At 40.6% G+C, this 14,169-nt stretch overlaps 1 protein-coding gene and 1 long non-coding RNA gene across 12 annotated transcripts in view; one reads left to right on the forward strand and one right to left on the reverse strand.

Moving 5' to 3' along the window:
- LOC5575771 (E3 ubiquitin-protein ligase RBBP6) overlaps window positions 1-10,618 on the forward strand; it is a 79,688-nt gene extending 69,070 nt beyond the window's left edge. For all 11 annotated transcript variants that reach the window (XM_021849114.1, XM_021849113.1, XM_021849104.1 and 8 more), the window contains 2 exons: window positions 99-1,710; window positions 9,192-10,618. In XM_021849114.1, the coding sequence (XP_021704806.1) occupies window positions 99-1,710; window positions 9,192-10,340 (2,761 nt within the window). In that variant the 3' untranslated portion in view covers window positions 10,341-10,618. The remainder of the gene's footprint in view (window positions 1-98; window positions 1,711-9,191) is intronic.
- Window positions 1,712-2,289, reverse strand: LOC110677763. The gene is made up of 2 exons (XR_002501176.1): window positions 1,924-2,289; window positions 1,712-1,865 (listed from the first exon to the last, which is right to left on the reverse strand). It is a non-coding gene; the product is annotated as an uncharacterized LOC110677763 (long non-coding RNA).
- Window positions 10,619-14,169: the final 3,551 nt, after the last annotated feature.

A 14,169-nucleotide genomic window follows, 5' to 3' on the forward strand; every position in this document is an offset into this window, starting at 1 on the left:
TTTATTCATTCCTTACATCTGCTCTAACCTAATTCACTCTTGCTAAGTTGGTCCTTTTCTTTTTGTTTTCTTTTGTCTATTTCGTTCTACTTCTTTAGGTATCCACCACGTGAGGCTTCTCGCCCATATATGGGACATCCAGTCAAAACAGATGCCATGGGTTATTACGAGCAACCTCCTCAACCAGTTCCGATCCAACAGCCGACTCCTTTGGTCAGCTCAGAGCCTCCCCCACCAGGATTTGAAGAGCAAGATAGCTGGTCCGGTAAACAGGAAACAGAATACAGAGCACCAACTACCACAGTCCCAGTTGTCAAAGCACCGGAGGAAACTACCTATGATTACCATAATACGCCAAAAAGTCATGACCATGAAAGGGCCCATACTCCTGTCATACGTGACGACAGACACGAACACACTACTCGATCGCATTCTAGGGATAAAGAAAGTAAGAAAAAGACCCGCGACGAAAGCACTGATCATCACCGTAGGGAAGAAAGGCGAGCTAGGTCAAAAACGCCGGACCGCCATGAAAAGGAAAAACTATCCAAACGCGGTGAGCACGAGAAAGAGAAAGAGAAGGATAAGAAACGCAGTGAAGCAAAACGGTTGTTAGAGAAAGAACGAGAGCGTGAACGGGAAAGAGAAAAGGAACGGGAGAAAGAGCGCGAAAAAGAAGCGAAACGCAAGCAAAGAGATTCTAGTGAGGAGGATAAGAAAGATAAGAAGAAGGAAAAAGAGAAGAAAAAGAGGAAGAAGGAAAAGGAAGCAGAGAAAAAGAAACACAAGAAAGAACGGAAAGAGAAGGAAAAGGAAAGTCGATCGAAGGAGAAGAAGAAGGAGAGAAAAACGGTTGAAAAGGAGGAGGCAGACAGTTCACAACAACCAGCCACGCCGAAACATGCTCCAAAGCATCACTTCGATGATAACGCAGCACCTTCGCCACACGAGAGGCGACAACCAGAAGTTGATACAACCCAAGAATATATCGGTCAAGAGTTTGAAGATACCTTTGTCGAGCCAGATCGGTCTCAGAACATTAGTAAAACGACTTCTGAAGGCGACGATGCTGCCTACCGCGAGGAACCTTCCAGTAGTCATAATCAACAAGATGAAATGCATTCGCCACAGGTTGATAATAACCACGATCACAGTGATCTGTACTCGGATATTCCAGACAAATATGAAGAAGATCAACTGGAAAAATCGGTGCTCGAGAGCCACATTGGAGACGAGGACATTGAGCTGGTTAACAGTACTGGCGTAGGCAGTACGGAAGACCATCTACCGGAAGATATCAAGCGATCGGATTCGATTTTGGATCTCCATGCTAATGTGGACTTCGAAGCCGACTTGGAAGAAGGTGAGCACATGTCTCCGCCAAAGTTCATCGGAATTCCGGAACTTTCCAAATGGGAAATGGAAGAAGATGGAGCCGTCATCTCCAGTTCGGAACGGAAAACTTCTTTGGATGACCATGGCATTAGTGTCAAATCGGAAGAGCCATCCGGTAAGGTGACGAACGAGGTGCTGAAGCGAGCTGAGAATGCTATTTTCACCCGTGCGATTGCCGCTATTCGACCGATTGAAATCAAGAAGATCAGCGTAGATCGACAGAAACTGTACTCGAATGATATTGCGTTGGATGAGGAGAAACCGACGCTGGAAGTCAAAGTTGAGAAGCAGCAGGATGAGCTTAAGCGATTCCAGGTAAGTGATGGATCATTTTTTATTACAACATTCATAACATCATACAAAATATAGGCATTGAGCTACATTATTCCTCATTTCTCATGTCCGTAATTATCCTCTCCATTTCCGCCGTAGGGGCTTGCTTTATAGTTAAATGCAGTTTTATGATAGTCCTGGATTGTACGGAAACATTGATTATTCGCAATAGATATATGAAACTTTATTACTTACGGTGATGAATGGTCTGGGCGGATGAAGCGAGCCCTGTCTAGTGTGTAGAATGCCATAAGCAAAATTGTCATACTCGCGATGGTGCTGTAAACCATGTTATGATTTTCCTTTTCGTATTCGCTGAAATACAGCACGGCGGCATCAAGGACATAGCGAACCGCAACTGTGGCTACCACAGTTTGAAACGTTGAAAAAAAGTTAGCCTTCATGACTAGCTAGTACAAAATAAAGAGTGATGACAGCATTCAGAAAAAAAACAGTGAATACTTGATGTGGCATGCAAATAATGAAATGCAAAACGGTACTTTTCAGTGCTACTAAAACAGTACTATTTTGTCTACTATTGATCCCTTTAAATCCCTTGTTTGGACCCGTGCCTTTGATTTTTCGTTGGACCCGTTGACGAAAGCTAGCTGTGGTAATCCTTCTTGGACACCGTCTTGAGAGAAAACCTTTTGGCAGGTCTCGACTTCTTTCGTTTATTCACTAAACATGGTTGCAACTACAAACAAAAGGAAGGGTGAATCTCTGAATTCACAACTTCTTTCCAAAAAAGTGGGATTTGAAACTGTCATTAAACGTGGCAAGAATGAAAGAAAGGACGTTTCTCCGGAATGCGAACTTTTTTCCAAGGGTGAAATGGATAATCTTGATAATTGCATCGAAATGAGCAATCAGTTCGATGCTCTAAATAAATTTTTCGAACACTAAATCGAAGCAGTCTCTAGCCCAGGCTCTTAGCTTCAAGTGAGGAAGCAAAGAGTGCCGCCTATCGTGGTCAGTTGTTCCGAAATTGGGTGATTTAGGCAGGAGATCTTGAACTCTATTAGGGGAATAAAGGTTTCCTTCCAAATCGCAAAGGAAGGAGACTGTCGCGTTTTGTCGGAAACTCTTGAAGATCGCGAACTTCTTCTCAAACATCTTGAAGAGAAGAAGCACATTTTTTTACTTTTGACGAAAAAACTGAATGTTTGTTCAAAGTCTTCTTTTTTATTTATCGTAACGATCGACTTGATGGGACATGTAGGGGAGTTGCAATCATCATTCATAGGCGTACAAAACATCAACTGTTTTCGTCATTTGAAACTAAAGTTTTTGAAACTTCAGGTGTTTCAGTTGAAACACAGCTTGGTAAATATACTTTCATAGCTGCCTATTTGCCTTATCAATGCTCTGGACATCAAGTTAATTTGCTCCAAACTGACTTGCGAAAATTGACTCGCAATGAGTCAAAATGTGTTATCATTGGTGAATTTAATGCCAAACATCAGTCATGGAATAATTCTCAAAGTAATTCCAACGGCAGAATTTTATTTGATGAGTGCTCTTCAGGATATTTCTCAATTCAATACCCTGATAGCATTACATGTTTTTCCTCTTCTAGAAATCCATCTACGATTGATTTGGTCTTAACCGACTCTAGCCATCTTGTAGCCACTTAGTAACTCATGCTGATTTTGATTCTGATCATGTCCCTGTTACGTTTCAAATATCCCATGAAGCGATTCTCAATCCTATCAGCTCCACTTTTAATTATTTTCGAGCCGACTGGAATATATATGAAACATATATTGACTCTGATCTTGATGTTAACATTTCTTTACAAACAAAACTTGATATTGACAATGCTCTTGAAACTTTAACAAATTCCATTGTTGAAGTCAGGAGCATTGCAATTCCAAAATTTGAATTCGTGATTATAGACGATGATCTAAAACTCTTGATCCGTCTTAAAAATGTGAGAAGGCAATTTCAACGCAGTCGCGATCCTGCTATGAAAATTATATGGCAGGATTTGCAGAAGAAATCAAAAAACGTTTTTCGCAATTAGGAAACAAAAATTTTGAAAATAAAATTTCTGAATTGGACCCTGGCTTTAAGACCTTTTGGAAATCATCTAAAATTATGAAAAAAAAACCTCAGAATAGCGGCATTGAAAGAGGAAAACAAATTATTACTAACCAATTGCGAAAAAGTTCAAAAACTTGCTATGCAGTTTGAAAGCGCGCACAATTCAAGTTACTCAGGATCATCGCAACAAAATCAAGTTACTCAGGACTTCGAAAATATTCTCAATGAAGAGAACATTTTCGAAGATTCCTGGGAGACTGATTTGGAAGAAGTGAGGACTATTATTAAAAAAATCAAAAATATGAAAGCTCCTGGCAATGATGGAATTTTCTACATTCTCATCTAGAAACTTTCAGAAAGTAGCTTATCATTTTTAGTTGATATATAAAACAAATGTTTTCAATTAGCATATTTTCCTGACAAATTGAAAAATGCTAAGGTTGCACCAATATTAAACCCAGACAAAAATCCTGCATAAGCTTCTAGCTATCGTCCAATCAGTTTGCTTTCCTCCATCAGTAAACTTTTAGAAAAGGTCATTTTGAACAGAATGATGGCCCACATCAACGAAAATTCATTTTTTGCCAATGAACAGTTCGGATTCCGCCATGGACATTCGACCACTCATCAACTTTTTCGTGTAACAAATTTAATCTGTTCCAACAAATGTGAAGGCTATTCTACTGGTCTTCCTCTTCTAGACATAGAAAAAGCATTCGACAGTGTTTGGCATGAAGGTTTGATCGTAAAACTAAAAAACTTTAATTTTCCGACATACATTGTTAGAATAATTCAGGTTAATTACCAAAACTCTAGATCTGAAAGACTTCCTGTAAGAGCTTTGTTCCTCAAGGCATCATTTTGGTACCAATATTATACAATATTTTCACATCTGACTTACCTGAGTCATCTGTAGTCGACTGCAAAAAAGTTTGGATATTTTTTCTTCATACTTACAAAAATGGAAGATTTCTCCTAATGTCTACAAAACTCAACAAATAATATTCCCACATAAACCAAAAGCTCTTTATTTGAAACCTTCAAGTAGACATGTTGTCACGATGAGAGGGGTTCCAATAAATTGGTCAGATGAAGTTAAGTATCTAGGTCTCATGCTAAATAAGAATCAAACCTTCAAAAATTACATTGAGGGCATTCAAGCCAAATGTAATAAATATGTAAAATGTCTCTATCCCCTTATTAATAGAAAATCAAAACTTTGTGTTAAGAACAAGTTTTTGATATTCAAACAAATTTTCAGGCCACCCATGTTGTATGCTGTACCAATATGGACTAGCTGTTGTAATACCAGGAAGAAAGCTCTGCAAATTATTAATTATTTTATTTGACGTTTGTTCCAATGTTTCAACATTGGATAATCTATGTAACTCATTGGTACTATACGCGGGAGGAAGCTTTGGAATCATTTTCAAAATTTTATTTTGAATTCTTTGTAGAGCTTTCTTCTTCTTCTTGGCATTAAGTCCTCACTGGGACAGAGCCTGCTTCTCAGTTTAGTGTTCTTATGAGCACTTACACAGTTATTAACTGAGAGCTTTCTCTATGCCCAGGGAAGTCAAGGAAATTTCCATTACGAAAAAATCCTGGACCGACCGGGAATCGAACCCAGGCACCTTCAGCATGGTTTTGCTTTGTAGCCGCGGACTCTAACCACTCGGCTATGGAAGGAAGGAATGCAGAGGACTCCTCGGGTTCTATAAAGCAAGTAACACGTCAACATTTCCCTCCCATTCCCAAATTGACCTGCATTCGAACGCAGCCAGCTCCGGTATTGTTTGTTATAATAATGAGAGCACCTGTATTTACACAATGAGGATGCTACTGATTCCAAGTAGCGTCTGTTGATTCCCTGGTGTAAGTACAGCTGTTGTTGCAATAACGGAATAGCATCTGCGGGCGGTCAATCATGCTCATGCTCATGCTCATTTGTGTTCCATGTCTCGATATTGCTTTCAATATCCACTAATTGAGGAATGAATGTTAAAAATAACGTTTCATAACCTCTGTGTAGAATAAGGAACATAATTAAAAAAGGGTTCCTTATTATGCGCAAAAATATAAAAATAAGAAGAAAAATAAGCTACAATACTTTACCAATTATGATACAAATAAACTTGCGTCTACGTACCAAAAAACTCAAATATTTTGAAATTAGCTCCAGCTGAAATTGATGCTCCAAATTCTGAGATGATCCAATTTGTGATTCAGTTGGATTGTGATTGGTCTTTTTAAAATAACGTTTGTTCAAACTGGATAGAATTTTACGCAGCGAACTGGACTATCAAAATTATCACATTTTGCCTTATGAAAGGTGGAACGATTATTGCCATACGAACGCTTTATGTGTCTATTTAGCATTATCCCACATCAAGGCGTCGATATGTGCGTGGTGTACGCACGGGCCTATCGATCGCAAGGTCCTTGGTTCGATTCCAGGTTGCCGCGAAAACGTTTTTTTGCTTTAGAATTCTGGTTCCAAAGGCACATTTATGAATTTCAACCCGATTTCTCTTTTCATAAGGGGTTTCTAAGTATTTCGATTTTCCTCAGTGTTCAGTTTTGGCTATCAAATAGTGCCACGGGAAAAAATTCTGTGGTAAAAATAACTATTTTAGCTGACTACGCCCATTCTTAAAACTACCATGGAAATTCAGACCAATTTACTATGTTTACGGTACTCCCCACCGTATTACTGATATATTTGACACAAGTAATTTACAACAATCTGATTCCAACTACAGACATGGTAAAATCAAGCGCATTTCTGGTCTGCTGAAAATTGCCGGTGCGGGCGCTTAAGTTAACCCCCTAAAATGGTAGTTTTTACCGCACAATTTTTTTGCGTGTGAACAAAGCAATGAAATAAAATTAAACTAATTACGCATAAAAAATTTCATACGAAACTTTCAACCGATCATCTCTAACAAGTGTCAAGTATAAAATAGTTTTCACGGTTAATCAAACTTAAAGGCTGGTTTGCTACTGACAAGAAAAGGAATCGCCTATCTCGATGCGTGGAAAATTTCTTCCAAGAAATGGTCAAGAAAATCACATTTTTCTGATCGCAGTACGCAGTTGAGAAGAAATGTCACTTCAAAGGGAACTCTCTGTAGGAAATTTCTTGACCCATTCAGTCAAGGAATTTCTTTACTTTTCTTGAGCAAAACAGCATACTTAGCTTAAAAGATAAGTACTTATAATCAAGCTGCTATGATGTATTATCACCCTCACTCTTGTTTACGGCGTATCTAACTTTCGATCGAATCCTATTCGTTAGAATCCACAGCTTACTTGATTTTGCTGGCGTAAACGAGAATGAAAAACAGTTTTCGAGAACGTAAACAAGAATAGGGGTGTATATTTCCTTATTTTCACAATTTCAAATCGACTTATTCCGAATTAAAAAAAAAAATAAAAATTATCAATGGCAGTTCATTCGGGTCTACCACAAAAGGCCGAATCACAAAAGGCCGAATCACATAAGGCCGAATCACAAAAGGCCGAAAGCACAAAAGGCCGAAACATACAAAAGGCCGAATCACAGAAGGCCGAATCACAGAAGGCCGAATCACAGAAGGCCGAATCACAAAAGGCCGAATCACAAAAGGCCGAATCACAAAAGGCCGAATCACAAAAGGCCGAATCACAAAAGGCCGAATCACAGAAGGCCGAATCACAAAAGGCCGAATCACGGAAGGCCGAAATTTTAAAATAAATTTTAGTGAAAGCCACAAACATTCAGCACATTTTTCTACAATATTATGGACATTTTTACAGTAGGGTTAGCGGGACAAGACGCACAAGTAACATTACTAGCTGAATAAGAGTGTATGGTTAGTGTTTTTTGGGTGTGTCAACTGGTCTATTCTTAGTTGACACACCCAAAATAAATTTTATAATGGAAGCTTAAGTAGTCGCGCTGTTGTATTTTGTACAACATAAGTGTAAAAACCTCGCGAAAACTGGAAGGGTATACAGTGCCTATTCGATTTGGCAACATGTCAAAAAATTTCATGTTGCCAAAGTTGAACCGTTCCAAAATTTAATAATTGTTTTTATTAAAACTTGTATCGCCGTAATAATGACCACAAATTAAATTTCTTCTTCTTCTTCTTGGCATTACGTCCTCACAGGGACAAAGCCTGCTTCTCAGCTTAGTGTTCAATGAGCAATTCCACAGTTGTTACCTGAGAGCTTTATTTGCCAAAGTTGCCATTTTCGCATTCGTATATCGTGTGGCAGGTACGATGATACTTTATGCCCAGGGAAGTCAAGGAAATTTCCATTACGAAAAGATCCTGGACCGACCGGGAATCGAACCCAGACACCTTCAGCATGGCTTTGCTTTGTAGCCGCGGACTCTAACCACTCGGCTAAGAGGTTCCTTCCAAATTAAATTTACCTATTTTGAATATGGTAAGCCTTAAGAAGGCCCACAGAAACATTGAGATTGACATGATTTGTGACTGACCATGATCCATTTTTGTGTACATAGATTTCCGTGTTGCCAAATTCGAACCGAGTCAAAATCGAACGGTTAAAAGTATTCTTTGTAAACTTAGTATTCTTATGATCACTTAAACACTTGTTATACCCTATCTCAGCAATCATTCTCCTACTTGTTGCGTAAAAGACTATGTTGGCATTATACCGGGCAAACGCTTGCTGTCCGAACTCGCTGTCGCTCGTCGGACCTAAAAATGGAAAAACATCCTCTGTTTGCATTATACCGGGCAAACGCCTGGATTTGCTATTTGCATGACACCGAATAGATGCTATACACAACCATCGGATATCGGAGACTTCGGCGGCCTTCTGCCGCCTCAGTTCCTCTATCCTCAATGTGGCTTCGCCGCATGTAAGTTTTGCACTGTTTACTTACATGACTGCATTTAACAAAGCATGGACTTGTTCTTTTCATATCCAAGCTTTATTTTGTGATTCGGCCTTTTGTGATTCGGCCTTTTGTGATTCGGCCTTTTGTGATTCGGCCTTTTGTGATTCGGCCTTTTGTGATTCGGCCTTTTGTGATTCGGCCTTCTGTGATTCGGCCTTCTGTGATTCGGCCTTCTGTGATTCGGCCTTTTGTGATTCGGCCTTCTGTGCATTCGGCCTTTTGTGGTAGGCTAGAAGGTATTCGGCCTTTTGTGATTCGGCCTTCTGTGATTCGGCCTTTTGTGATTCGGCCTTCTGTGATAATCCCGTTCATTCAACGGGTCTAATATAAAAAGAATTATTTTAATCTTAGTGGGCCACACAAAATGAAGGCACACCTGATGTGGCCCGCGGGCCGTACGATGAGCAGTCCTGTCTTAGGGTGTCCTTCTTGCCTCAGCCCCCTAGACCTGTAATCCTGTATATAAATCCTAATTTGTTTCAATCGTTTCTCCTCTCAGGTCACGGTTCCTACCAACAACGATAATGCAGAGCGTTCCGTTGAACTCAAACCGGACGTTGGTAAACTGGAGAGCCGTGCTTCACCGATACGGGCTTCCATCAAGGAACGGCTCGGAAGCAAAATCACCGAAATTCGCGGCAGCAGTTCGAGTACGTATTCCCGGTCTCGCACGCCACCGCCCTCCCGAAAGGTAAAAGCTTCGTCTTCAACTATCGCCACCTCCATGACTAAGGTAGAACAGTCGAGAAAGCGTACCCGAAGCCGGTCTGCAGAACGTGCCGGAAGCGGCAGTAGGAAGCCTCGCAATGATCGCGAGGACCGCCATCGGGAGGAGATTCGTATCAGTAGCAGCAGGCGACAGGATTCCGGAAGGCGTGTGGTTGTAGCGGTACGTGAGCCGAGCGCAGAAAAGCGGCGGGAGCATGAACGTAAAGATCGAACCGATAAAAGTGATAGGAGGAGCAAAGATCGAACAACTAAAGATGCAAGTGAAAAGATTGCGAGGAGAAGCCGTGAACGAAGTCGTGACCGGCGACGAGATAGATCCAAAACGCCACCCAAGCGAGAACGTGAGAAAGATCATGAACGGGATCGCGAAAAGGATCGTAGAAGGGAGCGAAAAGAAGACGACGAGCGGCATAAGAAAATCGAAAGCCGACCCGACAAAACTGGTAGCCACAGTCACAAGGAAGAAAGGAAACCTCACCCTGATCGCAAACGATCCGAAATGGAAGTTGACCGCCGGCATCACGATGTCCCTTCAGATGATAGAGTTCGTCGAGATGAAGGTTCCTCCAGAAGGGAAGAACCGCGTAAACGGTTACCAGAGGAACTTACGGAAAAAGCTTTGGAAGTACCGGTCAAGAAAGCGAAATCAGACAAAGTGCCCAAAGCTATGCGAGATGTGGCCAGTTCGAGTGACAGTAGCAGTTCGGATTCCGAATCGTCCTCATCGGACTCGAGCAGCGAATCGGAGGGTGAAGTGTCCAAAAAGCGTAAGAAGCGAAAGCACAAGAAAGAGCGCAAGCGTGCCAAGCGATCGGCCTCAACCGATTCGGATGAGTCTGCCAGTAAGAAGAAGAAAAAGAGCAAAAAATCTAAATCAAGCAAAAAGAAGAAGAAGGACCGGAAACACCGGAAGGAGTAAGGTGCCACAGTATTTCATTTTGGTGTGAATTGTACAGGAGAAAAGGCACAGCTTGGTTTAGGATCTGCATCAGTCAGGAAACATTTCGTTAGGAACAACTGTGTGGACTTAACACCTAGACTTATCTAAGTTATTTCGCTTTTGATCATCGTAAGTGTCCAGGAGTTGCTGAAATCAATGAGATAGAATAAACTGAATTCGATTTCGTGTACATGTTAAAACATCCTGTAAAAGCAGTTTCGTTGAGTAAGGAATAAAAATTCTAGAACTGAATTGAAGTTGATTTCTTTCTTTGATTTGAAGAATTCATGTTGTTGAATATAGTGCATTTGTCTTTTGGACTTTTATTTGAAGCAGTATTTCTTTTTACAATAGAGTATAGCTCGGTTCTGGTAAGCCTACATATGTAAAGATATTCACAATTTTGCTATTTAACACGATACATCGTTATCTCAATCACGTTTTTGTTACCCCATCATATGTCGCAATATTTTTTTAATGAATGCCAATCGTTACTATATCATTTTGTTTTGTCTTTAGTCATAAGTATTTTTTTTTCAATCTTGTTACATATTGATTCTAGCTATATCTCGCACTTTTGTATTCTGTAGATGTAATTCTGCACAATTTGTTGAGGTTATTAGTAAATTAAAGCAAAGAATTCCAACGTGGTAAGTAAAAAAGTATTCCTTGAAACAGTGCATAAAAAGCGCATCTTGGATACTAGAAACAGAGGACCAAATCCCACTTTCGTCATCTGCATTCTAAGAAGGATTCTTCCGTGACTTTGGACTTGCAATCTTACTGAAATATTCCGTGACAACTGTACTGCCCATACTCACATAAGAGTCCCATATTCTATGGGATTTCCTATATAAATGGGACTGTTATGCGAGTATGGGAAGTGTATTGCCATATGATATATGAATGCAAAAACGGTAACTTCGGCAATGAAAGCTCCCAATCAATAACCGTGGAAAAACACACAGATGTTATCCTAGTAAAGCACACATAATAAAACATCTATGAATATTGGAAAAAATCTAAGAGTATTCCATGAAGATTCATACAAACATTTCTCTTGAGAAATCGAGATGGAATGCTTGTAAAATCTCGTGAAGCATCTTAGTTGGCTCTGGAAATTCCTACGTGTCTCCTCCACAAGGTATGGACCAGTGCATGAGTTCAATATTTGACGTTTGAGCGGTGCCGTGGTATTTATGTGGCCATGGTAACGAGTGAATTTGGCACCGCTCAAACGTCAAATTAGTGAACTCGTGCATCGGTCCATTCATGAACTGCTTCGCAGAATGGACCAATGCACGAGTTCACGAATTTGACGTTTGAGCGGTGCCGAATTCATTCGTTTCCTTGGTCACATAAATAACACGGCACCGCTCAAACGTCAAATAGTGAACTCGTGCATTGGTTCATGGATCAATGTACGAGTTCACGATTTTGACATTTGAGCGGTGCCGAATTCTCTCGTTTCCATGGTAATCAAATAACAAGGCACCGCTAAAACGTCAAATGGACCGATGCACGAGTTCACTATGGACCTATGCAAGGGTTCACTATTTGACGTTTTAGCAGCGGTGCCGTATTATTTATGTGACCATGGAGACCAGTGAATAGGGTCTGTGAAGCTTCTTCGTTGACAGCTTTAATGATAATAATTAGCACCAGAGACACGGCCTGCTTATTAACATCCAGATCTACCACATCTCCTTTTGTTTAACACAAGTTATGCTTTTCCCGTATTAATCAAAGCAATTAATTCATCAGATAATTAAAGCAACAATAGTTCACTTACCGTCGGACGGTATATACAACATTGGTCAACTGTGTTCAATATCTTTTGCGCTACTTGGCCCAAATAGATCGCATCGCAATGTATTTCAGGAAGTTACTAAACTTTTGAGTCAACTCATTCACTTATATTGTCATCCTTTTGTTTCTGGGCCCAAACGATTGCATCCGCTGCTACGAAAGATTTTCCCAAGATCCAATCGTTCTGATTATATTTGTCTACGTCTCTACGTGAGGCGAGCGTTCACATTTTCGCCGAATACTACGGATCGTACCCGTCGCCCTTGTAGGCGAGCATTAGACTTTCCACCGGATCCAACAGTTCGAAACTGTTGCTTCGGTTGCTCCCTTCTAAGGCAAGCATTCCAGATTCCTCTGAGCCCAACAGATTGTATTCGTTGCTGCTGCTTCCTTCTAAGGCAAGCATTTCCGCCGGACCCGACAGTTCGAAACTGTCGCTGCGGCAACTCCCTTCTAAGGCGAGCATTTCAATATTGACCGGACTCAACGGATCGTATCCGCCCCGGTTGCCCCCTTCTAAGGCGAGCACTCTGTTTCCTTTTCTGCCGGACCCGACAGTTCGTAACTGTCGCTATGGCTGCTCCCTTCTAAGGCGAGCCATTTATTGCTATAAGTTCCCTTTTAAGGTGAACTTATTTTATGACAGCCTGACCCGACGGATCGAATCCGCCGCTTAGGCAACTTCCCTTCTAAGGTGAAGTTTTCAATTTTTACTTACATATAACGTCTTTTTCCTTTGAAGCAAACATCATACTAGAAGAATTTGGTGTCGTCAAATTAAGGAATTCTCGTTTGCAATATACATCGTAATGGTCCAAACTGCTGCTGTTTTCTTCACTTACTTCCTTCCTCGCTGTATAAACCACGATATAATCCAAAATCTGATGGCCATTGCAAACGAAACTGGGTTCACTCGTCGCCAATGTGAAGCTTCTTCGTTGACAGCTTTAATGATAATAATTAGCACCAGAGACACGGCCTGCTTATTAACATCCAGATCTACCACAGGGTCCTAAAGCCCTGTCCCGATTTTAGTGCCAAACGCTCAAGTTTAGGCCAAAAACACATGTTTACTCAATTTTCCAATGTTTTCCGTTGGTTCAAGTCCGAAAAACACTTTTTTATGTTTTTTTTAGATTTTGTCACACCCCTTGGCTTAAACTCAAATGTTGTATGAATTTTGTTTTCCGTGTCCCTTCCGAAATGTCAGATAGGAACAACCCCAGTGTTAAAACTAAAACCCCTGTGGTGTTTTTGTCCACTAAGCGAACGTCAAACATGATCTCAAGTGTCAAGGTTCATTTATGGACCCAATTTTAAAATTAATGTTTAAACATGATATAGCCGTTATTTGAGCGGGAAAAATTGCTAAAGTAGTTGAAGTAACATGCTCTTTCGTGTTGTTGAATAAAAACAAGATTTTATCAAACATTTTAGGACCCAATTCGGCACCGCCCAAACGTCAAATTCGTGAACTCGTGCATCGGTCCATTTGACATTTGAGCGGTGCCGTGTTATTTATGTGACCATGGAAACGAATGAATTCAGCACCACTCAAACGTCAAATTAGTGAACTCGTGCATCGGTCCATAGTGAACTCGTGCATTGGTCCATTCTCAAAGAAAGCCTTCAAGAGTTCTCCCAGAGATTCATCGACGATGTGATTCACCAGTGATTCCTTCAAAAATTTGTCTAGAGATTCTCTCTCAAGGATTCGTCCAGCAACTCTTTTAGTGATTTACAAACCATTGCATTGACACGTCCAGTAGTTTGTATCTGACTGCAGAGAAAACTTGACTGATCAGGTAGAAATCTTGCACAAAACTGATTGATTGCTATGCTAACATCCCCCTTACTCGTAAAGTTATGAAACCTCAAGCCTCTTCCTATCTTCAATGTGATTCGGACCATTTAATGCTTTGGTAAGAATGTCCCCCGTTGTTGAAGTTAGGAAGCCAAAACTTAATGGTTTTGTCTTCGATTTGCACTCGAACGTTGT

Source organism: Aedes aegypti, chromosome 3 (assembly GCF_002204515.2).
Source record: "Aedes aegypti strain LVP_AGWG chromosome 3, AaegL5.0 Primary Assembly, whole genome shotgun sequence".
NCBI classification, from domain to species: domain Eukaryota; kingdom Metazoa; phylum Arthropoda; class Insecta; order Diptera; family Culicidae; genus Aedes; species Aedes aegypti.